The sequence below is a fragment of the Pongo abelii genome, chromosome 22 (assembly GCF_028885655.2).
Source record: "Pongo abelii isolate AG06213 chromosome 22, NHGRI_mPonAbe1-v2.0_pri, whole genome shotgun sequence".
Lineage (NCBI taxonomy): Eukaryota > Metazoa > Chordata > Mammalia > Primates > Hominidae > Pongo > Pongo abelii.
Window position 1 is genome coordinate 44,416,760 of NC_072007.2, and position 27,591 is coordinate 44,444,350.

At 41.5% G+C, this 27,591-nt stretch overlaps 1 protein-coding gene and 1 pseudogene across 1 annotated transcript in view; one reads left to right on the plus strand and one right to left on the minus strand.

The window, feature by feature from the left end:
- Window positions 1-27,382, plus strand: part of MRPS6 (mitochondrial ribosomal protein S6) — a 68,032-nt gene extending 40,650 nt beyond the window's left edge. The window contains exons 2-3 of the mRNA XM_024239359.3: window positions 10,956-11,095; window positions 26,755-27,382. Of these exons, the coding sequence (XP_024095127.3) occupies window positions 10,956-11,095; window positions 26,755-26,947 (333 nt within the window). The 3' untranslated portion in view covers window positions 26,948-27,382. The remainder of the gene's footprint in view (window positions 1-10,955; window positions 11,096-26,754) is intronic.
- Window positions 21,009-21,637, minus strand: LOC100448284 (small ribosomal subunit protein uS7-like; annotated as a pseudogene).
- Window positions 27,383-27,591: the final 209 nt, after the last annotated feature.

The window sequence follows — 27,591 nt, forward strand, 5'->3', positions numbered from 1 at the left end:
ACTTTTATGTTCCTTAAATTAGTGTTGGAGAAGATCATTGCTTAAAATCTTTTACAAACTGCAATTCAGCCAGAGTCATTCATCTTTGGGAGGATGAGAAGCCAGCTAGCTTCCTACTAGAGTGCAGTTCTCACTTTTGTTTGCACCTGGGGAGCTTTAAAAAAATCTTAGTGTCCAGGATTTTGAATCCCTAAGCCAATTGAATTGAAATATCTGAGGGTAAGATGCAGGCACCTTTATTTTTAAAGCTCCCAGGTGATTCCAGTGCTGAGAAATACCTTGGTGATTTCTGCCCTTTTCCTTTGACTTACCCAAATCATGAACGGAATGATTGATTATATGCAAGTGAGCCCCCAAATTTGTCCTTAAATGAATGACATCTGAATGATATTCTTTGATTTGAAACCTCGGAAATTAGTTGATTAAGGAACAAAGGTACATTATTATTGAACTACAGAGATTAATGTTAACCAAGGCACATGACTAACTAATATATAGCTGACAACTAGTAAGTTCACACAAGGTTGGATCTCCTATAATTATGTCTTTCCTCCTGCTCAGTGTTAAATTTATTCGCTCATAGCCTTTTGATTCCAATGCTGGTATTGATGGCTTAGCAGGCACTTGGTGCAGGGGCCCCTTGGATGGGTAAGTGTAGTTTATGACTTAAAGGCATCTTGCCTACCTTGCAGCTCAAATTGCTTTACTCCTCAGTCATCTGCTTTTTACGTTTGCAAATTCAGCCATGCATTATCTCACTGAGACGATAACGATGCCTCTGCCTTGTTCTTGGGTCCTTCGTTTTGGCCCAGGATTAATCTGTGCTGAACTCAGATCAGTTACTGGACCAGTCATTGGCTTCTTGCTCCTGTTTTCTTTTTAACCTCCATTCTTCCTTGAGTTCTTTTTGTTTTCATCACATAGCCCAAAGAATACTTCTTAATGTTGGATTTCCCAGGTCTCAAGAGTCTTATTCCTGGCTCACGAGCCTGGCCATAGAATGGGCAGGCTCCTGTTTCCACATCCCTTGGCTTCATTGGCCACTGTGGTGTCAGAGCCAGACTTGGTCTTGTCCTGTCACATCTTTTTGGTGCACTCTGATTCTGGGACCAGTACTTCTGGATTCCAGTTTTTCCTCTCATTCCCCAAGAGACAGAGTAACCAGTTGTAATAATTAATGATGCTGGAAGTACCAGCTTGCAAGACTCTTTGAGTAACCTCTGGAAGCCACCTGTTTATACTTCTCTGATTATTACTATGTTGTTAAAAGCCTGGATGAACATGGAGTCAGTGAATGAGTTTTCAGTGTCCAAGTGTAGATCTGGGACTTGAAGACAGAATTTACAAATTATGGCATCTGTGGCAAGATAGCGGTTGGGATAGACTTAGGAGAAGAAATTCTTTTAAGGAAAAATTGAATTTGTTGCAAAAGAAATTTGTCTCTGAAACACCTTTTAATTGCTCATCGTAAAAGAAATCAGAGTGTAAAAGAAAAAAAAAATGGAATACTCCACTTGTTTTACTACCTACGGAAGACTAATACCTTGCATAGTCATCCATACTTTTTTCCATGTTTGTCTGCGTAGTCCTTTTTTTTCTTTTGGAAGATATATGGATGTACTCTCCATGCTGATTTTATTTTATTATTAAAATGTTTTTAATGCCAGTATGTAAGGATCATTCCCCACCCCAACCCCGACAGGGTTTCACTCTGTTACCCAGGATGGAGTGTGTTGCCACAGTCATGGCTCACTGCAGCCTCATCTTCCCTGGCCTCAAGCAATCCTCCTATCTTAGCTTCCTGAGTAGCTGGGACTACAGGTGTGTCCCACCATGCCCAGCTAATTTTTTTTTTTTTTTTTTTTGTATTTTGTAGAGACGGGATTTAACCATGTTGCTTAGGCTGGTCTTGAACTCCTGGGCTCAAGCGATCTGTCTGCTTCAGCCTCCCAATCATCTATGTTTTTTTTTTTTTTTTTAATTTCTATAGGTATTTTTGGGAACAGGTGGTGTTTGCTTACATTAATAAGTTCTTTAGTGGTGATTTCTGAGATCTTGGTGGATTTTTAAATGGTTGTATAGTACTTACTCCATCAGTGGAAATCATGTATTGAACCAGTCTCCATTGGGCAATTAGATTTCCATTTGTTCACTATCCTAATAACTTCATGATGAGCATTTTTCATAGCAAAGTCTGGTACATGGGTATGGTAGTTTGCTTAAATTCCTAGAATGCTGGGTGTGTCCCGCAGACCCTGGCGTACAGATGAAATGAGTACTCAGACACAGGTATGCAGTGTAAGAGCAGCTAGTCGACGGCCTGGCTCTAGTTGCCAGAGCAGCCCCAAGAAGCTGGAGCTGCTTGGTTTTATTCAGTGCCTGCACAATGCTGAAAACCTGGAGCAAACACAACCTGTAGGTAATTAACATTTATTGCTCCCCTTTCAGAGAACCTCATGCGGGAGGATGATCAAAGGTCAGTTCCTGGTCAACATAAGTAAACAAGCCTCTTTAAGATAAATTCCCCTACACTCCTTTGTACCTACTCCTTGGCCTCTGCCTCAGGGTTATAGAACAGCTGCCTTCAGCTATTCTCCCCTGGGGCTCTGCAGAACCTTCCAACCTTTCAGAAGGTTTGGGTCCTTTCCCTGTAGTTTTTCCCACCACTCTGACTGATCCCCCACACTAGAAGTAGCCGTGGAGTTAAAGGTATACACATTTTAAATTAATATATGTTGCCAAATTGTCTTCCAGAAAGTTTACATTTTTACCAACAGTGTAGGTGAGTATTTGAAGAAACTGAAATCTTAATGTTCTAGGCAAAATAGTGCCATAGGTGGAAGAAAACAAAGACTTCTACCTATACTAAATTCAGTACCCATGTTGATTCTACCCCAAATACAAATTTCATCAGAATTTTCTCCCTTCCTTTCTTTTGTCTGCTGTTAGTTCAGACCCACTCTGAGAGCACCCAAAGTGGCCCTCTTTCCCTCCTGACAGGGTATTCATTTTTCAGGGTCTGGCTGAAATCTGCTTTCTTTAACTAACCAGTTAGTAGTAGTAATTCCTTCTTTTGAGTTCTTGTGGCATCATTGCTTTTCACGTCAGTATTGCCTGTGTTTCAATCTGCCTTTTATTAGTAACTTACAAGTGTCTGTCTTCCTATCTGTATCACAGACTTTTTAGGGACAGGGACTTGGTGTTCCATTTTACCCTTTTGGAGTTGGGCTTCCTAGCGAGCAGCTTGGACATACTTGTCTTGAGGAAGACACTTTGAGAGGAATGTTTCCAGATAAATGTTAAGTTGAACCAAAATGGCAGTTTCCTAAGTTTCAACCTACATTTCTGATACCTGCAGAATTTGGTCTGCCCATAAGAGATCATTCACTTTGCCCTTTCACTCCACATGCAGGTGTCAGGATGTATGTATCTCCTGTGTACACCTGACTTGTGCCATTTAAGTTATTTTAAAATGGCTTCCCCATAAAGATGTGTGATGTTTTCCCACATGTAACTGTTTCTCAGAAAGATGATTGTATAAATACCATATTCATGAGTGCTTTTTAGTTAATATATTAACTTAAGCAATTGTTAAGATTCTATACTATAGCCTAACAATTAAATGACCACTTGGAAAGCCTGACCTGTGAATCTGCAGTATTTTTTTTCAACATTATTTAAAAAATTTTAAAATTTGGGGTATTTTTGTTTTTGCAGAGCACACAGCATTGGTTTATTCAAAGAGTTTTTCTCTGTATTACACTATTTGTTATTTTCTTATTACACTTTATGTACAGTTAGACCCTTGAACAGTATAGGGGTATGCATAGTTGAAAATCTGTGTGTAAACTTTTGACTCCCCAGAAACTTTACCAATAGCCTACTGTTGACCTGGAAGCCTTACCAATGTTATTTTGTATGTTATTTGTATTATATACTGTATTACAATAAAGTAAGCTAGAGAAAAAGCAAGTTTTTTTCCCAAAATGTTGTGACTCTTCAAACATTTTTCCAATATATTTATTGAATAAAATTCGCTTGTAATTGGACCTACACAGTTTCAACCTGTATTACTCCAGGGTCGCTGTATTTTGGTTCCTGTCTCTTCTTTCCCCTCCCATTTACCTACTTTTTTAAAGCCTGTTAAGTCTTTATTCATTAGTTACTCCATATTTCTTTCTTTCTTTTTTTTTTTTTTTTTGAGGCAGAGTCTCAGCTCACTGCAACCGCCTTCTGGCTCAAGTAATTTTTGAGCCTCAGCTACCTGAGTAGCTGGGACTACAGCTGGCTAATTTTTATATTTTCAGTAGAGATGGGGTTTCGCCATGTTGGCCAGGCTGGTCTCAAACTCCTGGCCTCAAGTGATCTGCCCGTCTTGGCATCCCAAAGTGCTGGGATTACAGGAAAGAACCACTGCGCCCAGCCTACTCCATGTTTCTTAAAAATGGCCTATTTAATATGATTCATAAGCCAAGGAGTATAGCATTTAAATTTTAATAAGTGTTTTCTATCTTTGACCTTTACAAAGCCTGTAAAGGTTACTTTTCTAGTCACTTCAAGTTATAACTTCAGGTTCAGGCCTGTAGAGGTAAGTAATCACATTTGAACATGTACTTAGGCATCTTTATGTTTCTTAGTGTTCTAGACTTGTCCTTATTGAATTTTATTCTAATTTAAAAAGTAGTTCCTGTGTTTGATAATTTTTATTCCTTAATTACCTAGAGGACTGAAACTCTTGATTCAATAAATTGTTGAGCAAAAGAGGTTCTCTACAATGAAGAATATTTGATTAAACAGTTCCTATGGAATCAGTTTCATAGTTGGGCTTTGCTTATGTCATTAGGCAAGGCTGGCGCTTCACATATTTTTATGTAGATGGTTCTCCCAAGGTCTGCTAGAACATCAGCCACTTTCCATGACACCCATTTGACTGTTGAAAAGTTAGGGCTCACAGATTTTCAGATTGCTGTGAGAATGTCAATGCACAATTCACAGGGACATCCTTTCTATTTGAAAATTTAAATTGCAAGGAAATTTTTTAAAGGAAGTAAGATTTGGAATTAAGATTCAGCAAAGAATGGGAAAGACTTTTACGTGTACATTTTCACAGGTTTTGACAGTTCTCTGTCTTGGCTCTGCCTTCCCTGAGTCCTGCCTGCTCTTGAGTGTTGTATAACTCTTTGTAATGTGAGGCGGGCAAGGTGTAGGTAGATGCTGCATGCTGTTGAATGTTGTGGATTCTATGTGTGCTTTATTTTCTGGGGAACTAGGGTGTGGTAGTGCTAGCTGGGTACATTGGAGGCCACTGGCTTAAAACTGTCTTTCCCATAGAGTCTAATTTCCAAGATAATTTTGTTGACAAGTTTCTCTTCTGGGATGAAAATACATTTAATTAGGTTAAACGTTGGTCGTTGACCAGTGGTGGTGGTTATGATACTTCCATGAATTCTTAGCTTCAGTAACCTTCCTGAGTGGGGATTTTATTTGGGGGACAAGGATAGATTCCTTTCTTCCTTTCATTCTTCCCACCTTTTTGCTCTCATCTTTTACTACAGCAACTTTTCCCATTAGCATCTCTAGAACTGTGGTTTTCAAAATATGGTTTGAGGACTCTTGGGCTTTACGGGGGACCCTTTTAGGAGGTCATTGTGAAAACAGTAGTGAGTAGAACAGCTGGTACGTTAGCATGAATCTAGTCAGCAGCATTAACTTTTCCTAGCGGTACATGTATTCTTCATCGCTATGCAGTTGCAGTTTTCAAAACTGGCCTCACTGCAGGATGTCCTTCAGAATGATGAGTGGTACCAGAGTAGTATTTAGTCTTGGTAGGGGCTTTAAGAAGTCGTTGAGTTCAACCTCCCACCCATGCAGATATTAATCCGACAAGAATCCTGTATCTATTTATGTACTTCAAGTGATGGGAAGGTCACTGCTTCACAAGGCAGCCCACTGCATTTTCATACAGCTGTATATTTTTGGAAATGTGTTCTTGTTTACAAAATACGGCTTGATTTCTCTAATTTTTACCCTTTGATTCTAGTCCACTCTTGGAATCCAATCAAAATAAAACAAATCTACCTTTTGCATAATAGCCCTGCAAATATTTGAAGTTAGCTCTTGGGTTTTCTCTAAGTCTTCTTTTGTAAGCTAAACATTAGTTTTAGTAATTAATATAAAAAATTAGCTTTAATTTTTTCTAGGATTAATTACCTTTTTTTCAAGTATTATACTATTTAGTTAAATTTTTGGATAGTACTTTATCTTACCTAATCAGCAAATAATTATAATGTAATTTTAACATTTATATTTGTATGTGTATTGGAATTTGATATTTGAAATGTATAAAATATTTAATATTTAATTTCACTTCTAGATGAATTGTAGATATTTTTGAAATACAGTATTGGTGTGAACAGCATTTTGGTACTGCGTGAAGTAAATGGGAAAACATTAGTATTGTAATTTTGCCTCAGTGTTACAATTACCACCTTAATAGTGAGCTTTGTGGTATATGAAAAGTGGCTTCAAGTTATGTTAGAGATAGAAGGAAACCTAGAGTTCCTTGAGGAAAGATAGGAGTAAGTAAGCAAGAGACCCTCTTAAGGAGGTACAATTGGCACAGCTATTTCTAGCACCTGTTCAATGATGTGTGGACCATTTTAGATGTTGGGAATACAGTCATGTACAAGATAGACAAAGGTCCTTGCTCTTCTGTAGCTCACATTCTAGTTAGTGAAAGAATATTTTTAGATTACTGTAGTGCTGTTAGAAGTAAAAAAAGAATGACATCAGGAGAACTGGGGGATGGAGGTGCATTTTGGGTGATGAAGATATCAGAATGGGGGGGCATAAAAAGAAAGACTTTCATCAAACTTTGTATGCCTCCAGCAGATGTTGAGAATTGCAATATGAATGTCATTTATTCATGTGAAGCTTGTAGCAACAGGAAAATTGAGAACTACTAATTTAGCAGATGAGGAAACTGAGGCACAAGTTTAAAATTGATAAATTTTAATAACATATTCAGGTTCGTATAACTCATTAGTGAATGAGCTAGGACTAGAATCATAGTCCTGGTTTTCCTAGTTCCCATTCCCATTCATTCATTCCTTTCTGTATTTTTTTTTCAAATGAATGTTTTCAGCCCTCAGTCTGTGCCTTGCCAAAAGTGTGTTTCATTGATGCATTTGGTAGGTTGAAGGAAAGAGTTGAAGGAGTTGCTTTCAGATGGGGTGAGAGAAGCCTCTCAGAAGCGAGCACAACTTCTCTTAGAATAGTTGGAATTGAGTGGTTCAGAGACCTTATAAATGAGAATTATGGCAGTAAGATCATTTGCTTCCTATAAACTATATGCTTTTGTAAGTTGAACATTGTGCTGGATTGAGCAGAACTTTTTCCCCTCTAAGCGTAAGAATTTTATTTTAATAGATCTATAGGTTTCACCAAATGAGGAACATTGAAGTCGGCAACCTGGGTTGATAAAGACATTATTAGGAGCTTGGCAGATGGAATAGTGGATTAGTGGAATCAGTTCTGAGCCCTGCAGTGAGTTGAACAGCCGAACTGATGGTATTCGTTAAATGGTACCCGATGTGTTTACCTGATGACGCATCCAATGAGGAATACACCCTCTATACCTCAGCCAGTGGCCCAGGCTCGTGGTTTTATTTGTGGTGCGTTTTAGGGTACGTGGATTAAGGACCTGCCAGCTTCTCTCAGCCCATCACAATGTAGAACAGGGGTTGGCCAGATAGTAAATAGTTTAGGCTCTGGGGCCATATGGTCTCTTGTAATTACAGATCTACCTTTAGCACAGAAGTAGCCATAGACACTATGCAGATATGTGAGTTGGCTGTGTTCCAGTTCGACTTTATTTGCAAATACAGGTAGCAAGCCAGATTTGGCCCAAGAGCCCTGGTTTGCCAACCCTGCTTTATGGTGAGGTAAGGTCTATGGGGCGTTATTTTTGCTCCTCCTTCCACCTTTCTTTTTATACTTCTAGGTGTTTTGAAACTAAAGTGAGATGAATGTGGCCATTCCGTAGTCTACAGTTTGACCTTGACATACCGAAGTCAATTTTTTTTTTTTTATATTTTCCTAAGTTACATTCTTGTTAGGTAGCCTTTCCCCTTTTTGAGACAGATGTAAGAAGAAAATATTTTTTACTTTATAAGCTCTTACTTCAGAAGAGGGTAATGAGTTTTATACTGTAAACACTTCAGTTGGAACTTAAAAGATATTGAGATATATTCCTTTTTAATCAGGCAAAACTGGAATTGAAATTTATTTGGGTAGCTAATCAGAAAACTAATCAATCAAAGGTTTTTTTCCTTTTTTTTGAGTGCAAAGCTGAGACCCGACTCTTTATTTGGATAGACTGTTCCTTTACCTTATCATAAGTTAATTGATGTAATGCCAGGTCAAGAAACAGCATTTTCAGTTAAATGAAATACTGTGCTGCTGTTAATAATGAGTCCTCTGCAGATGTATGGCTGTGTCTTTGTGAACTATAATGAAATGTGAGAAGAATGTAGTCTTCATATGATTAGAACTGTCTAGGAATGTGTTTGATACAATCATAAGGATGAATTGCCTTAGACTTTTTACCTAGTGTTAATGGGAAGAGATTTTGGCCTGAATTTTTATTGTCTTCAGGAAATTTCTGTTTTATCTTAAGGTTGGTTAAATATATAAACAACGATTCAGTAGGAATTTTTAAAATCCCTAATGGACTTCAATATGAAAAGAAAGTAAAGAATGTTTTTTTCTAAGCCTTAAGCCAATACTTAGCACATTTCATACCATTTTAGCAGCACTTGTCAGAAAGAAAATTTTAAAAATATAGTGGATTTTGTTTGGTTGCCAGAATGCACACTTAAACTTGTTCTGCAATTTTCTCTTCATTTGATCCCCAAATGAACCTCTGGAAGGTAGCCTTTTCTTAAGTTTCCTCCTGCACTTTAAAATCACCCTACTTGCACCTCTTCAAGTAGGTCTTTCAGGAGACGTGCACCTTGTCTTTGCCAAGGTATGCCTCTGGCTTCCTCCCCGACGGTTTCCACAGCTTTCCTTCTCCTTGCAGCAGGCGTTTCCACTTAATAGCTGCCTCTCAGCATCTCTCTAGAGATCCAATCCCAAATCTGTAAACCTTCTTGGCTTTTTTTTTTTTTTAATGAAGATAAAATATGTAACAATAAGACACTAGACCATATAGTAGTTATCCAGTAAATCATAGCTGTCATCGTTGTTGTTATTTTAGAAATCCTGCATTTTATCCTCTTGCATGGTCTGCTCCTTTTCGACTACCAACTTGCCCATGTGTTTTCTCCTAAAACACGTTGTTCAAGTTGCTTGTCCCTGGAGCCCTGGCATTTTCTCCTCCTCACCATTGTTCTCACACCTCTACCATGGAAACCTTGGCAGCCTGCTTTCTGGACCCATCTCACCAAATGCCCATGCAGCTACCACACTGCGGCTTTTTCTTGATCTCTGTCCTCTACCACATTGTCATTCTGGACAAGGCAGTCTCCCGATTTTCCTTGTCCTATTTGACGATACGTTTTATATTTGCTTCTCTGACTTTGAGTCCTCTTGTTAGCCCCTAAATGTTTGTGCTCCCCAAGATTCCGCTGGTGATCTCCTTTCCTCTCCCCCTCCATCCTTTCTATTGATCTCACCTCCTTCTTAGGCTTCAGAGAGCCGTCTGTGCAGGTGACTATGAAATGTGTATTTCTCATCCACCTGCTTTGAGCTTAAGATTTACATCTGGAGAGGTCAGCCTAGGGGAGCCATGGCATCTGAGACTCAGCGTGTCTTAAACCAGATTCATCTCTTACTGTCCTCACCAGCTTCTCCAGCTCTCCTTTTAGCTGTAATGACAGTTCCACTCTCTCAGCCACCAGATTGTGGTGCCCTTCTTTGCCACATCTTGCCTTCATTCTCCACATTGCATTCGTTGCAGTTTTCAGGCTTATCCTTATAAAGTATCTTTTCTTCCAAAAATTGCTTGTGTATACATATGCATAGAGAGGTATCTGGAAATAAATTCACCAGAAAGTTTAATTTACCATCCAGTCTATCTCTGGGTGATGGGATTCTATGTTGTTCAAGCTTTTTTTTTTTTTTTTTTAATAACAGGCCTTAATTACTCATAGACTTGTGCCCAGCGTATACCCAGTCTGTCTTCTCAGCACTCCCTTGCCCTGAACCCCATAACTGGGGCTCAGTTGCTGGTTCATTCATTCTTTGTACCTCCGGTCATCATTTTCCAGGTGCCTTTCAAGTAAACTTTCCTTAGTGAAACCCTTCTCCCAGCTGAATGTTTCTTCCTTCTGTGGGCCCTCTGGTCTCTATGCTATTTCCTGTATTCTGCCCTCTGCTGTCTATACATGTGTATTTTGTGTTCTGTCCTTTATTAGATTGTAAGCTCCATGAGGGCAGAGTTTGGGTCTGATTACCCATCCTTTCCCCCTTTTGGTTACAGTCTCCCAGTTTTTCTTTGGGAGACAACACCTTTTCCCCCTGGCTACAGTTTTGGTGGGATGGGCAGTTCAGGTGTCCTGCCAACAAGATGCTCTTCTCCTGGAATTTGAATTTTGAGTCATGAGATACAAGGACTGACAGTGATTGGCACTGATTCAGCCTGGCCGAGGTGCTCTGAAGAAGCCACTCATTAGTTCCTGCCTCCTAGATCCCTGGAGCTGCCCTGGTCCCTGAACTCTCCGAAGCCTGGTTCTTCAGATATTCCTTCGTATCTGTGAGCTATCTCATATCCTTACAATAAATTCTCTCTCTCTCTTATTTTAAGTTAACCAAAACCAGCTTCTGTTGCTTTTACCCAACGATTCCTACCAGTAGAGCTGTTATGATTGGAACTGAGCAGACTTAATCATTCTAGCTCTTATATTAATTCTGATGCTTTTTTTTCTTTTCTTTAAAAACACAAACAAAAACAGCCAGAGACTGCTGCTGCTTTGAAACGTACGATAGAGGCCCTGATGGACAGAGGAGCAGTAGTGAGGGACTTGGAAAACCTGGGTGAACGAGTGCTTCCTTATAGGATGTCTGCCCACAGTCAGCAGCACAACAGAGGCGGGTAAGTTTCTTCATGAAGTCTTGGAAAACGTTTTTGATAGGCTCAGTAAAGAGTACTGTTCAATTACTATTAGAAGTTCTTAAAGTTTCACATTCAGACCCCTGTTGCGCCTAGGTGTCCTTTGGGTACACTCTCTGGCAGTCTTGTGTTGCAGATGGGATGTGATATGCTGGCCCTTCATGGACTATGATCTGAGTTCAAAACTAGGCCATCCTAGGAGCAGAGGGCTTACCAAGTCTAGCTTGTGGAACCTTTTCCTGTCAACCTTAGCACTGTTTTCCCTGACATTTCTTTCACTTTTGCCTTTAAAATACCTTAGTGAACAGTGCTGTCCACATACATAGCGTATCCGTTTTAAACATATGTGTTGCAGATAACAGAATGTGCTGCTTTTGACTAATGTATGTAACCCAAGCCTAATCCACAAAAGAAAAATAGTAATACCTACTCCAAGTAATGATCAGTTTGGAATTTTGTCTCCTACTGTGTACAGCAGCTTCCTCAAATACGTGTCACAGATTTGATTCTGTAGTAATAACTATCTTTGTAGTAGTTCTTTGAGAACAATTTGTAGAATAGATTTGAATCTTCTCATGTTGTAGGATTTCCTAGGAGTGGGTGTTAGAGAAGATGGGAATCAGGTTTTAGCGTGGTGGGAAAAGTCCAAGAGTAGAAGAGTCAGCTCCCTCTGGCACTCAGCAACTCTGTGGCCTCCCCTTCTGTTTCCGGCTTCTTTGGGCACAGAACTAAGGTAGTGGGTCTCCCATCTGCATTGCCACAAGGACCCAGCAAGACAGTCTCTGCAGATGTGCTCTGCGGTGAGAATGCTGCTTTTAGTTACGTGAATCTAGCTGTTTTGTGCAGGTACAGTACATGTGATAGGGCCTGAGTGGAGTCCTCACATCGAGGCTTTCTTACTGCATTTAAACCTTCTGCCGTGCTGTACATTTCATCTTTTGATTGCTTCACCTTGTTTTGTGCTAGTGTTCAGCTTCTTGAGAACACCTCTGAAGAGAATGCCTGAGGCGTTGCTAGGCAACAGGAAATGCACAGTGGCTAGGCTTCTTCCACAGTCATAATAACAATGAGGGATGGAGAGTATGTGTGTCTGTCTGTCTGTTTCTTTTAAACTTAATCACAAATGGGTGTGGTTTTAACAGCGCAGTTATGGATCCTTTTGCCTTTTTTGTTTAAAGAGGTGCATATAAAAACTGTCCAAGAGTTATTAGCACAGTTCTTGGATGGAAGGCAGTGAAGGGAGAGAGAAGTCAGTTTCTTCACTCATGTAGTACTTCCAGGGGTTTCTGCCCTTTTGTCAAGTAGAGGATTTGACTTTGTTGAGAGTTGGCATGACCAGCATCCTAGGATCTGCACTAACACGTAGCCTGAGTAATGCTGACATCACTTGTCTGAGGACCAGGCTCAAGAACTGCTGTGTTCACTCGGTTCATTTTCAAACCTCTGTGTGCAGTGCTGGGGGTTGGGGGTGGGTAGCCGTTTCTCTTTATGGGTGGAATAAATTCAGGTCCTGGAGGAGCCCACTGGGACCAAGCCAGAACTGCTGAGAACACTAGCCCTACTTCTGGGTTCCCCCCTGGCAAAGGTGCGTGTGCCTCACTGAGGAATATGTTGCAGTCACTTAGTTAATTGACATTTAAAGATTTTATTGCTGGTTCTTTTACTTTCAGACTCCTCAACAAAGCAGAAGCAGTGTTCTGTATTACATATGTGTATTATATATAGACCCAGAAAGGTAGTGCCCAGCTGCAGTGGGGGAGGTTCATGCTTTAAGCCTATTTTCTGGGATAAATCAATGTCTGGTATTTATTTGTTTAAGGTAATGTTTTTTAAAGTGTGGTCTCTGAAACGCTAATTCTGTAGAGATGCTCCATCAAAAAAAGAGAAGTAGGGTGTGTGTGATCAATTAGATGTGGGAAGCCTTACATGATCGAATTCCTTCTAGAGGTTCACAGTGCACATTGGCACATAAATGATGAGAAGCCCTTCAGTAAGATCCGTTCATTAATTCACTGTATTTGATTATGCTACCTTTTATTTCTATAATACTCATGAACATTCTCCACAGTGACTTTTGGGAAATGAGGATGTGAGAGGCAAGTGTAGTTTGAAGTTACCCGAATAAAGATTTGGAATTGGGTGGTACGTTTACATGTCTGCAGTGTGGAGCTTAAGGTTAGTCTGATATTCTCTGGCTTCAGGCATTGGCCCCATAATCACTAACCCTAACCATGTCAGTACCAGGTATTTTGTTCATTTGGTAAATTCTTTATGTGCATTAATCCATAGCCACAGAAAGTGTTAGAAACATGTAATAAGTGGATTATGTACTGGGAGGCTCGCTTTTCTGAAGCGGTTGAGAAGAAACAGTGGTCTTATTGGTTACATGTTTAGCATTCAAAGTTTTGACTCTTTTTGAACAGCCCTGGAGGCCATGACACATATCCGAAATTACGGCAAGGCGCTGATTTGAAACCTGACGGTGTGCGAGAGCCAGCTTTTGGCTGGCTAATGGAAGTGAGCCTAGATGTTTCTGAGAGTCCACATTCTATCGTGGTACTGTTGGTATCGTGTGTTTGTTGCTTTTATGTTTTGTGGGGAGAAATGGTAGTCCTAGTGGTGTCCACAGGTCTCAGGTTGATTCTCACAGTTGTCGTGGTTCCTGGTCTCAAGGAGTTTTCAGTCTCATCAGAGAGTTGGCTGCATAATGCTAACCTGGGCACCAGCTGAGGGAGTGTGTGTGAAAGTGCCCAGCACAGCAGGAGTAAAGCTAGGCCTGGGGCTGACAGGTAGGTATCTCTGTTCCAATGACTTCACTGTGTATTGGGCAATTGCCTCTACTGTTCTCCCATGCCCAGCCCCCCCGCCCCCCAAATCAACCGCCTTATCACATACATGCCCAGTAGGCTGGAAGAAAAGAGTAGGTAAGGGAGAGCCTGTTGCTTTAGGGTTATCTGGGAAATCTGCCCAGAGGAGGAGGAGGGTATACTTTGGAAATGGTACCTGATGTTTATTATTATATCAAGACTGTTTCCAGTTTATGCCAAAAATAAAAATATAGTCATTATATTTTAAATATTAGTTTTGTCAGACTCCACTTTAGAAACAGGTTGTGTTCCAGAAATTTGTCTGTAAGTCTGTTGTTTATAACTGAGAACTTATTTTCCCAGTGGAACAACTTCATGGTTAAGTTCCCAGACTAGTCCACAGAAATTTTCTTAATTCATAATCTCTGAAGGTCAGTAGAACTGGGGGAGTCATTTGTGTTCAGCTGAGGACCATTTTAAACCTGTTTTTGAAAATGCAATTTAGTGTTCCCCTTGGCGGCAGAATGGGGCCTGGATTGGGCCACCCTTATCAAGGATTGGGACAATATCTCAGCCCTCTAACTTGTTAACACTAAATAAATCATTGGCACAGGACCTGGAGCTGGGTGGCTCAGAGGCCTGGGAGTCACTGCCAGCTCTGGATTTGCTGGGGTCTCTTTCAGGCCCCCGAGATTACCTCCCTTTTGTGTCTGCACGTGCTCACCCTGACACCCTCATCTGCTCTGCAGGACAGACAAGGTGTTGGTGTGGAAAATTCTTACTGTATTCCTGGGCGTTTGAAAGGGGAAGATGTCATTTATGTTAGAGGGAGCAGTGACAGGAGAGGCTCATTTAGACCCATGCTAAAAAGGGGCAGGCATCTTACTGAATCATAGTAACAGTCACCCTTTGCCAGAACCACGTCACTCACTCCAGGGCTGCACAGAGCTTACGGTTCTCGGTTCTCTTTCCACTAGATGGGGCTGAGCTGAGACCGAGAGGAAACTATGCAAGAAAGTGCGGTCCGTATTTCAGCGTTGGGCTTGCGCTGCTTTGTAAAAGGATGCCTCTGCTCTGTTTCTACCGGGTCTGATTTTATGGCAGTGAGATTGGGCTGGCTTCCAAATGCCTGTGTATAAGAACTCTTAAGTAGAAGGTGTTTTTCTTGCCTGTTTTGCCCGTTCTTTGCCTGTTCTCATCTGCTTTAAAATTTGGATAGGTGCTTATAGCAGAGATCTGCTGGCCTACATATAAGATGCCCTTCTATTTACGGGTAAGCAGAATGATAAAAATAACCAGCTCCATGGTGAATCAGTGGAATTTTACTGACTCGCTTCCCAAATGTGTCTGCAGCTTACTCCAAGAGCTCTGGCACCCTCTCTAGAGGAGATTGATTCTCCTCTGTAGTTTTCCCGTTAGCTAACATTTCCATGTTCTCGTGCCTTTCTGCCAGCATTCTGACCCCGTTCTCGTGTGTAGGTACTCCACACCAGGTTTTCAGACAGGGCTGCTGTGGCCTTGGAGGTTTCTTTTTAGTGGCAGTGCCCCAAGATTTGTAAGGATTCTGCAGCAGGTTTAGTGTTAGTGGTTTTGAAAATGTATGAGACCCAACAGATATAAAAAGAAATGGGGCTTTTCCATGCAGAGGGTACCTCAGTTTGAAGGTGAATAATTCACTGCCTCGGTGAAGCCTGAATCCAACAAGGTTTAACTGAGACGGTCTAGGAACTGACATTTAGACAGATCTGTTTCCTATCTTCAAAAAGGCTCAAGGATGCTTCAGGGCTGCAAAGCCCTCCCATCCCCCTCCCCCATCCCCCCACCCACTGTGAGCCACTGAGTGCTTCAGTGGAAATTTCCACTTGTCTGCTAGGGAGAAGGGGAGGGTGAGAGAGAGACAAAGAATGTAACTCAAATTCAAGCAAGCTCTTTTTATGGAAAGCTTGTAAATACAGAGTTAAGACAAAAGTGAATAAAGAAAATACAACCTTTACATTTAAGGGCACTATCAGAAAACACATTTTTCCACCTGGACAACTAGGGGAGTGGGGGGAAGGGCTGGCAGCACCGGGCAGTCTGCATGGTGACTGAATGGTGGAGGGGCAGAAGGAACATGAGAGCTGCTGGCTCTCTTACAACCATGCTGCTGTGAATGGAGTGTTTTTGGTGGCATTGTTTTCCAGTATTGGGGCACAGTCTGTCTTGGGGAAGCCATTTATCTGAGTGTTTTCAGATCTCTAGAGGGTTTGGGCCATGTAGTAGAGAGTTTTGTAGCATGTGAGTGTCTTAAGAAATATAAAGGAGGGCACATTATCACCTTGAAGATCACATGGGCAAGTTCTACCTAGGAAGAAGTTCACTGTTGCTCCAGCTTTCGAATACTGTTATCTGCAGTGAGAAATGCATTAGCATACTGAACCTTTCTTGGTTCCTTCTTGCCTGGCATCAGTCATCTCCTCACTTCCACTTCTGCAGAGTTAGTGTGGGTCAAAGTTACGTGCTTTTCTATAGAAAAGAGAGATGCTTTTGTGAAGCTGATAGCAACTTCATAGAAGAAGTGATTCTATAATTAGCACCACACATGGGAAAACAAACCTTTAAAATGTAAACACTGCTTGGCTTTGTGTTCAAGGCAATGTTGGTGCTTGCATGGACCCTGGCTACCTGGTATGCGGAACCCTGTCACTTGTGCCATGTAGCACATGGTCGAAGGTGCTGGGAATGTGTAACGTAATTAGATTTTAGACTATTTTCCCAAAATGATCTGTGTACTTATTGATTCAATCACCAAGAGTAGAAGTGGAAAATGGAAAACTAGCTATTTGGAGAGCTTTTGTTCAGTAAGAACGTCGGCTTTGGGGCATGTCTAGGCAGTTGCAATGTAGTCAAATCCAAACGTTTGTACCTTGAGTGAGGAGTTGATCGTGAGTCCACGTGCGTTAGGACTTCTGGTCTTGTGTTTTGATTCTGCCTAGTTTGGCTGGGGAAGAAGCAGACACTGGTAGCTCATTGTGGTTGTGGAGTCCTCTTGATTCTCTCTTTTCCCAGGGTCAGGAGGAAGTTGGGGCAGAGGGCTCTAACTCCCCTGGAGACACTGAGCCCCTTTTCTGGTCACCTTCCCTTGAACAGCAGCTCCTCTGATTGTTAGAATGGTTTCTCCATGGCAACCTTCATGAGGATGCAGGGAGCGGGTATCAAGGGAGTTAGTTCCAAGGCCATTTTTTAAGCCTAACTCCCATTTTTGTAGGTCTCTTGTGGACCTGTGCTATCATGAGAAAGGGGTCCTCGCAGGCATCAAAAGCCGCCTAGCCCCACCACCCCACACAGGTTGTTTCTAGGCCTTACTTTCTTCATGTGTAAAAATAGAAATGCGGGACTGTACTTGGTGTTGTCATAGCTGTAAAAAGTCTCATTCTCAGTCCTTAGGTCATCTGTAGTTAGCAAGGCCCAGCAGTGAGTCAGGGGTCCTTGACTGCCATGGACAGTCTCCCACAGGACTGCAGTGGAAGCCTGGGTTTCTGCTCACGCAGCAGCTCGTACAGCCTCTCTGCCCAGCTGGGCTGCCTATTCCAGGAGGATGAGACCATGTGTGCCTCATCCATTTAGCCTCCTGAGGTTTGTCTATAGTAGATGCTCATTAACAAGTTAAGTTTGCCCAGATAAATAGGTAAGAAGAAAAGGATACATACTGGAAGCAACCAGGAATTGGTCAAGGTCCTTCCTGTGTGGGAAAACCATAATGGACCATTTATTTGTGTACTTGGGTCACTGAAGCAGGCAGAGATTGACTTTATCCTGGACTTCAGTTCTCTTGTGGCCTAGGAGAGACATCTTGGTTCCCTGGGAGAAGAGGTCGGGAGGGGGTTGGTAAGAGGTTCAGCTTCGGAGAGTGGCGAATACAGTAAGGTCTGCCTGTCTCGGAGTCACTTCTCACCTTCCCTGTTTTGGTAGCGTTTTCTTTCTGTGGAAACTTGCACGGTGTGATAGGGAGCCCTGGGAGTGGAAGCAGTCTTTGCCCACATCAGCCCTGGGCGCATAGCAGCAGGATGATAAGCTTGAGATGCCAGTCACCAGCTGTGCATGCCGGCTTGTGCTTGTTTGGTTAGTTGCTGAAGGAGCGTTGTCATGCCTGGTGGCAGGAAGTCAGAGCAGTTAGGAGGGTGAAGGCAAGAGAGGGATTTTGGTAGCAACAGGGAGCCTCGCGAAGCTAGGAAAGCCCAGTGTTAGGATTTCCAGGTCTTTATCTAGGTTTTCTCTTTATCCTTGAGAATCCTCCAACATGTGGGTACTAGGTAGCAAGAGATACAGGATACAGAGTGGGGAGCTGTGGGGTCTGGAGTCCGGAGCTTGACTCTCATTTTGTGACCTGGGGCCTATCAGTTCCCCTCTGGGCTTCAGTTTGCTCATGTGAAAGGTTTGGGCTGTGTTGTCTTTATGGTCCTTTCCAGCCCTTCCATTCTATGATTCTGTAACCCATTTGGTCCCAAAGCTATCTGTGGTTTCTTGTGTCCTGGAGTCAAAAGACCTGCTCTGTTTGAATCCTGGCAGTGACACTTCATAGCTGAGTGACCTTGGGCTAATGACTTAACCTTTTTGAGTGTCTCTTCTCAACTGCATTAAATTGTACGACTCAAAGGAGGCAACGTGTAGGAAACCACTTTGAAGACTCCTAGAGGAGTATTGTTGCTGGGGAGAGGGCTGCTGGACCCCAACCAACACTCGGCACCACTTTCTCTTCTTCCCTTTCCTCAATTGCCACACGGAGTGGAGCTGCCACTTCTCTTTCATCCTCTTCCTCAAAAGTTGTCTGAAAGCTGTGAAAGCACTTTGAAAATTAGAGTCTTAAGAAAGACATTTCTTTTTTAAGTTCAGAAATATGAGGTTTCTGATATATCTGGCTTCCAGTTTCCATCCTTGGGTATTCTTTTTACCCTTATCACAAAATAGAATCCAAAAGCTTTGGATGTATTTCTTAGGATTATTGAGTGAGTGCTGAGTATATGGAGAACACTTTCAGAGGGCTGGATGAGAATTGATTAGTGGGCAGTTGAGTTGGTTGTTGGCATCTGTAAACACACTTTCTCTTAGAACATGTTGAGACTCCTTGGCTAGCTCACAAGCCTCTAACCCTGTGAAGCAGTTGAATGGAAAATGGAAGAAAGCAGTGCTTGCTATGAACAATATCATAAGTAAGACCAAGACAGCCCCAGAGGTGCTATTTGATTAAGTTGAATACTTGACTGTAAGGAAGGGCAGGCTTGGACTTCCTGTGGACTCTCTGGAGGGAGGGGCATGGAGCACTCGGCAGTGGTGGTGTCTGGGTTACTTGATGGCCAGAGCATGTCAGGCTCTTGCTAGAGCCTCCCTCCTGCTGCATGGCATTTCAGCAGCACATTACTCTAAGCACAGGGCTTCAAATGGAATGAAGCAAGAAAGGAAGGCTTCTAGGGAAACTGCACAAGGCCAAGGAAGAGGAGGGAGCTCAGAGAAAAACTACCTGCTATAGACTTCAGTGTGGTGGGTATGTTGGCAGACAGGGTGAGGTCATAACTTGTCTGTGGTAGATTGGAAGGACATTTTGATGAATAGTGAGTGAAAGAGCAAATGGATAAATGGGAAGGAAAAAAGCGTTGGGCCTCTGTTGGGTGAGAGTTCCCTGTACTGCCCACCAGGTGGCCAAATGGAATTATTGTGGGGCAAGGGGAATGACTGGGTAAGAGGCTGAGGGTTGCAAGCAGGAGGTGATTTGAGGTTGATCACACTATTTTAAGCTCTGTTCCAGAGCCTAACTCAAAGTAAGTAATCAATAATTAAATCTTGAATAAATGAGTAATTCATAAGTTGGGTCATTGCAACCCTATTACCTGCTATATGGAGTAGAAATAAGCAAGTGGAATTAAACCTTGGAAAATGTGGCCAGGATTATGTGTAATTTTCAGAGTGAGCCCAAGTGGCAGTCTTGTCAGTGAGCAAATGTGCAAGTCACTGCTTCAGGAAGTTTGTGGGATAGTGGATTCGTTTGTACCATTTTTATTTCGTTGCTTAAGGAACCCTGGGAGTCTTCATCAGCTGTAATTGCTCCCTGTTGCCTCCATCCCACATCAGCTCATTGACCAAGTCCTGCCCATTCAGCTTCTTAACTGCCATTTTAAAATCATCAGCTTTATAGAGATGATTAGCATGTAATAAGCTGCATATATTTAAAAGTGTATAACTTAATAAGGTTTGACATATGTATACACCCACAAAATCACCACGGTCAAGATAATAAACATATTTGTTACCCCTAAAATTTCCTCCTCCCCCTTTGATTCCTCCCTCTACTTGTCCTTCATCCCAAGCAACCACTGATCTTTTTTCTTTCACTGTCAATTTTTTTCGACTTTATGATGGTGCAGAAGTGATTGCAGATCGAGTAGAAGCCGTACTCAAATACCCAAACGACCATTCTGTTTTTCACTCTCAGTAAAGTATTCCGTAAAATTACATGAGCTATTCAACACTTAATGTAAAATAGGGTTTGTGTTAGATGATTTTACACAACTGTAGGCTAAGTGTTCTGGGCATTTGGCTAAGTGATGTTAGGTTAGGTGTATTAAATGCGTTTTCAACATAAAATATTTTCAACTTATGGGTTTATCGAAATGCGTATATTGTAAGTTGAGGAACATCTTTTTTTTTAGACTTACATAGAATTGGATGGTATGGACCCCTTTTACTCTAGTTTCTTTCACTCAGCATAATTATTTTGAGATCAATAGTGTGTATCAATAGTTTACCCCTTTTCATTGCTGAGTAGTATGGCATTGTATGTGGTGAATATTTGTTTTTTTCCAGTTTGGGGTTGTTATAGGTACAGCTGCTGTGAACATTTGTGTACAAGTTGTTGTGTGGACACATGCTTTAATTTCTTTGGGGTAAATACCTAGGAGTGGAATGGCTAGATCGTAGCAGTAGGTGTATGTTTAGGAAAATGCCAAACTATACCAGCAATGTATATGAGAGCCGGTTTTGTGTGTGTGTGTGTGTGTGGTGGGGTGGGGCTACCCCAAAGGGCAGACTGGTTTATTGGGCATCAGGTGGGAAAATCAGCAGTTGGACTTGGCCACACATTCCAGCTCATCCTTATTGATGGCAAAGGAGTCGGAGGAGCCCTTGGTGGCAGTGATGAGCTCATCTGCCGGGCACTCAGCAATGGTCTTGATCTCCCGGAGGGCACCCTCAAGAGTGCCTGTGCACAGCAACCAGGTGGTCTGATTCACACGGTGTAGTGGAGACACATCCACAGCCTGTCATCTCACAGTCCCTGCCCACCCAAAGCCTGTGGAGTCCTCCTGGGGACCATCATTGATGATGGCGTTCACCAGGACCTGGAGAGGGTTCTCGCCTGTGAGCAGGTGGATGAAATGGAAGGCATACTTGATGATGCACACAGTCATGAGCTTCTTGCTGTTGTTGTGGACATGCATTATCATGGAGTTGGTGAGGGACTCCACAATGGGGCACTGAGCTTTGCAGAAGCGTTTGGCAGCATAAGGCCATGCATTGTGAGGCAGGTACTTGGCATACTTCTCCTTCACTGCAATGGAATCCTGCAGGGCAATGTCACTGATCTGTCACTGTGCTGCATCATTGATCTGCACATCGTCCACTTCCCAAAGAGCTTGGTGTCGGGGGTCTCTGCCACTGCTGGTGCTGCTGTCTCCCTCTTGGTCATCCTGAGGGCACAGCCCGAGTGTCTCTGTTGCTTGGTGTGGACCTCGTGCCACCCTGGAGTGCCAGTTTTTCTTTTCTTTTCTTTTTTTTTTTTGAGACGGAGTCTTGCTCTGCCACCCAGGCTGGAGTGCAATGGCGTGATCTCGGCTCACTGCAACCTCCACCTCCCAGGTTCCAGCAATTCCCCTGCTTCAGCCTCACGAGTAGCTGGGATTACAGGCACACACCACCATGCCTGGTTAATTTTTGTATTTTTAGTAGAGATGGGGTTTCACCATGTTGGCCAGGCTGGTCTCGAACTCCTGACCTCAGGTGATCCGCCTGCCTTGGCCTCCCAAAGTGCTGAGATTACAGGCGTGAGCCACCACATCCATGGAATGCCAGTTTTTCTACATCCCTGCCAACACTTGGTGTGGTCAGCCTTTTTAATTTTATGGCACTTTAGTAGGTATCTCTTTGTGGTTTTAATTTGCATTTCTCTCATGACTAATGGCTTTAGGCATCTTTTCATGTGCTGCTTTGCCATTGTACGTCTTCTGTGAAATGTCCGTTCAAATCTTATGACCATTGTTTAAAAGTTTTTTTAAATTAAGTTTTGAGAGTTATTTGTGTTCTAGATACAAGTCCTTTATCAGACTTGTAATTCACAAATCTTAGTGGCTTATCTTTTTATTCAAAGAGCAGTTTTTAATTTTGATGAAATCTAATTTATCAACTTTTTCTATTATGGATTTTGGTTTTGGTGTTGTGTCTAAGGAAACTTTGCTTAATCCAAATTTACAAAAGCTTCTAAGTTTTATAGCTTTATATTTTACATTTAAATCTGTGTTCCATTTTGAGTTAATTTTTTAAATGGTACAAGTAGGGAATAAAGTTCCCTTTTTTGCATGTGATACTGGATTATTTTAGCACCATTTGTTGTAAATCTCTATTTCTGTACTCTGTTCTAGTCTTTTGATCTGTCTGTGTATTTGTACATGAATATCATACTGTCTTGATGGCCATAGCTTTATAATAAGTCTTGAAATCAGGTGGTGTTAGTCCTTCAACTTACATTCTCTATCACAGTTGTTTTGGCTGTTTTAGATCCATTATGAACTTTCTAATCAATATTCTGGGGTTTTGATTGAGGTTCTACTGAATGTCAATAGATTTTATTTCAGTAAAATAAATAATAGATCTCAATTTTTGTTTAACTTGGAGAGGGTTGACATCTAAATTTTGAGTCTTCTTACCCATGAACAAGATATACCTGATAGGTTTTGTTTCTTTCAGCAATGTTTTGTAGTTTTGCATACCTTTTGTCTGATTTCTCTGTAAGTATTGAATGTTTATTTCAAGGTCTGATTATTTGTTGCTAGTATATAGAAATAACATTGATTTTTGTATCTTGCAATCCTGCTAAACTCATTAGTTCTAATTTTTTTATAGATTTCTTAATACTTTCTCGAAACACAATCATGTCATATGCAAATAAGACAGTCTCACTTTTTCCTTATCAGTCTAGATACCTATTCTTTTTCTTGCCTTATTGCACTGGCTAGAACCTCCATTTCAGTGTTGAATAGAAGTGACAGTGGACTTTCTGGTTTGTTCCCAGTCTTAGGGGAAGAACATTGAGATGTTCACCAGTTGGTGAAATGTCAGCTGTAGATTTTTCAAAGATGCTCTTTATAAGTTTGAGGGAGGTCACTTCTATCCCTAGTTTGCTGAGATTTTTTTTTTTTTATCAGGAATGGCTATGGATTTTGTTAAATGCTTTCATTTGCGTTTGTTGAAATGATCATATGGTGTTTCTTTTTTAGTTTGTTAATACGTTTTAATTTGAATTACATTTTTTTTTCAAATGTTAAGCCAATCTTGCATTCTTGGGATAAAGCCTGCTTGGTCATGGTATATTGTATTTTTTAATATATGATAGTAGTCAATTTGCTAAAATTTTGTTTAGAATTTTAAAATGAGTATTCTTGAGGGACATTCATCTGATTTCTTGTAATGTCTTTGGTTTGGGTATAGGGTAATGCTGGCTTCACAGAACAAATTGAGATGTATCTTCCTTTTTTCTCGATGAATTTGTATCAGAATTGGTATTTTTGCCTTAAATGTTTGGTGTGATTCACCAGTGAAGTCATTTGGGCCTGTAGTATTCTTTGTAGGAAGCTTTTAAACTTCTTTAATAAGATACAGGGCTTAAGGGTTTAAACTACACATATTTCTTTAATAAGATATAGGGCCATTCAGGTTATCTGCACTTCTTGAGTGAGGTTTGGTAGTCTGTGTTTTTCAAGGAATTTGATCATTTCATCTGAGTTGTTAAATTTAATGCTTTTTTTGGAGACAGGGTCTCGCTGTGTCACCCAGGCTGGAATGCAGTGATACAATCATGGCTCACTGCAGCCTGGACCTCCTGGGTTCAAGTCATCCTCACACTTCAGCCTCCCCAGTAGCTGGGACTACAGGCACACACCACCATGCCTGGCTAATTTTTGTAGTTTTTCTGGAGATGAGGTTTCCCCATGTTGCCCAGGCTTTTCTCAGACTCCTGGTGTCAACTGATCTGCCTGTCTAGACCTCCCAAAGTGCTGGGATTACAGGTGTGAGCCCCGGCGCCCGACCTTGCAAAAATTTTTTATAATATTTCCTATTATTTTAATATTTATGAAATCTGTAGTCGTTTCACCTTTCTCATTCCCAATGCTGATAATTTATACCTTGCCTCTTTTTACTCAACAGTCTGGCTATAGAGGCATATCAATTTTACGAATCTTCTCCATGAACTAGTGTTTGGTTTCATTGATGTTCTCTGTTTTTCTTTTTTCTGCTTTAGGGATTTCTCCTCTGTCTCTCTCTTCTGTCATCTTACTGGATTTAATTTGCTCTTTTCCTACTTTCTTAAAGTAGAAGCTGAGACTATTGATTTGAGGCCTTTTTTCTTTTCTTACCTAGGTGTTCAGTAGATATGAATTTCCTGACAAGTATTGCTTTCATGGCATCCCCCAAATTTTGATTTGTGGCATTTTCTTTTTCATTCAATTCAAAGTACTTTGTAATTTCCCTTTTGATTTCTCCTTCTACCTGTTTGTCCAGCTTATTTAGATAGCTGTTTAGTTTCCAAGTGTTGAGGCATTTTTCCAAGATTTTTGTGTATAACTTGAATCCCTTTATGTTATATGACCCAGAATATGGTTGGCCTCGGTAAATGTTCTGTGTACACTTAGGAGGAATGTCTAGCCTGTGATTGTTGGGTAAAGGGTTCTATAAATGTCAGTTAATTCCACTTGGTTAATGTTGGTGTTCACTTTTTCTACATCCTTGGTGATTTTCTGTATAAGTAGTTCTATCGATTACTGAAAGAGGAATGTTAAAAGACTTCAGCCGTGATTCTGGATGTGTCCATTTCTCTGTTCAGTTCTGCTGTTCTTATATGTTGAAGCTCAGTTATCTGGTGCATGTATATTTAGGATGGTTATATCTTCTTGGTGGACCCATTATTATGTATTGTCTCTTTTTATTTCTGGTAATTTTCTTGGCTCTGAAGTCTGCTTTGTCTGATATTACTATAGCCACTTGAACTTTTTTTGATTAGTGTTTTTGGTTGGTATATATTTTTCTGTCCTTTTATTTAATTATATGTTTACTTGAATAATTATTCCACTAGGCTTGGCTTAAGAGTAAATGGTCACTTGGTAAATTTTCTTACACATTTTGAACCTCTTTGCCCTTTGTCTGGAATTACACAAAATGCCATCCCTTTTCTCATCATAAGTTCCTTCCTTGCTGAATTTGTTCCTTTTCAACTTGATCTTTCCAGCTTCCTGTGAGAGCTCCACATTTCATGCTAACACCACCACGGTCAAAGATTTACTCTGGACCTGCTCCGTGTTCATCTCTATTCGGAGTGGTAGGGTTAACACCAGAGCCCTTCTTCCTATGGCAATTGTGCTTTAGTGGAGTGAGGCAGACAGTAAGCAAATGCACACTGTGCCAGTGGTGAGAACATACTCTGTGGAACAAAACAAAGCCTTGAGTGAGGGCAGTGGAGAGTGAGGGGCCTTGGTGGAGCTAGGAGGGTGCTGCTTTGGGAGAGTGGGCACAGAAGGCCTGTCTGAGAGGGTGACATTTGGACAGAGACATGATAGAAGCAAGAGATGAGCTATGTGGAAGTTGAGCGGAGAACATTTCCAACAGGACCAGCGAGTGCAAAGGCCTGGGAGGGGAGTTGCTTGGGAGTCCTGAGAACCGCATGTATGGCTAGAACAAGGCAAGCGATGACGAAAAGATCATAGTTTTAACCAGCTAGAACACTGCAGGATTTTGAAATACTGCGCTGAAAACTGACCTTTAGTCACATAATGGTCCAAATCAAACAGTACAAGGGAGGCTTAACCTTTTAGGTCTGAGAGGAGCCGGGAGTGGGTAGGGATGGGCTCTTTCCTTGCACTATCATCCAGCAGGCTGCTGAGGACCTTGTCAATCTTTGAAGACCAGTGAGCCGCGCGGGATGCCCGTCGACATTAGTCTGGTTTGAGTGATGAGTGGTAAATTCTTTTTCTTACTTAAGGTTCCAGTAATTTTCTTTTTGTTCCTTGTCCGTATTGAACATAGTTGTGGACCAGTCCCATGCCTTTCTTAATCTTTTCCCGTGTTTGTGGGCTCATGGTTCTCTTAGGTGTGTTAGTTCACAGGGAAAATCCTTTGAAAAATTAGAAGAGTATCTAACAGATGTTTTCACACACACTCACACACACACAACATTAATTAATAGTTTGGAAAATTCAGTCTCGTCAATGGATTAGAAGTTTTCCCCCATGCTTTCTAGTACTTCACAGCATCTGTAATGTCACAGTGTGTTTTTGCTGCCGTAAAGCTGGTTTGGATTCATATTTTCACAAGAGTGTAATGGGAAAGACCATAGAAAAAGGGAGATTGGGTATAACACTGCAATTCTGTTTAGCTGGTCAGCTGGTAGTTTCTATATTGACAAGGTTATGTGTGTGTATGTGTGTGTTTGTGTGTAGTTGATGTCTGTCTAGGAAGAGTAAAATGGAAACACTGACCAAAATAGTACAATTGTTACAATTCAAATGCAGACACTCATAAGTTTTTATTTTATTGCAGGTATTTCTTGGTGGATTTTTATGCACCCACCGCAACTGTTGAAAGCATGGTGGAGCACTTGTCTCGAGATATAGATGTGATTAGAGGGAATATCGTCAAACACCCTCTGACCCAGGAACTAAAAGAATGTAAAGGGATTGTCCCAGTCCCACTTGCAGAAAAATTGTATTCCACAAAGAAGAAGAAGAAGTGAGAAGATGCGCCAGATTTTAGCCTTATATGTAATTCCTTCACATTTGAGCAGCATGGACGAGAAGGAAGAGTTTGCAAGTTTGGCCTTTATATAAGCATGTGTTGCAGGTGCTGTTTGATTTTTCTAAGGTATTTTTAGCCCTTGATCCCCTTTGCTTGCAGGAGGTGAGGAACTGCTCACTGACAGCTTCTCTGTAACCTGCAGTACCAGTGGATCATTCTTGATTTTGTTTTCATTAGTGTCATTTCTTTGTCAGTGAGGACTTTTCCCCTTAGAACAGTAACACCATTTTTTGAAGAGCAAAACTTATAATACCTCCTGGGATTGTGAGCTAGTCATTCAGCCTGTATAACCATGCAGAAATAAAAATTGACGACCAATGTATTATATGGACAACTTTTGCTTTGAGTAATAAACTTGGTTGTAGGAATGCGGGAGGTGTTTTGTCCCTTTACTTATCCAGCGCAGTGCACTTCCAGGGCCCCGCAGCTCCAGCCTAGCTGGCAGTGCCTGGCAGTGTTGGGGGAGGCATTACCCAGTACCCACTGAGGTCCACAGCCGGGGTGGGGCAGGAGAGGAGGGGTGTGTCTGCCTGTTCCTTACTGGGCACGCCACAAAATCAGTGACTTTTCCCCGCACACCTC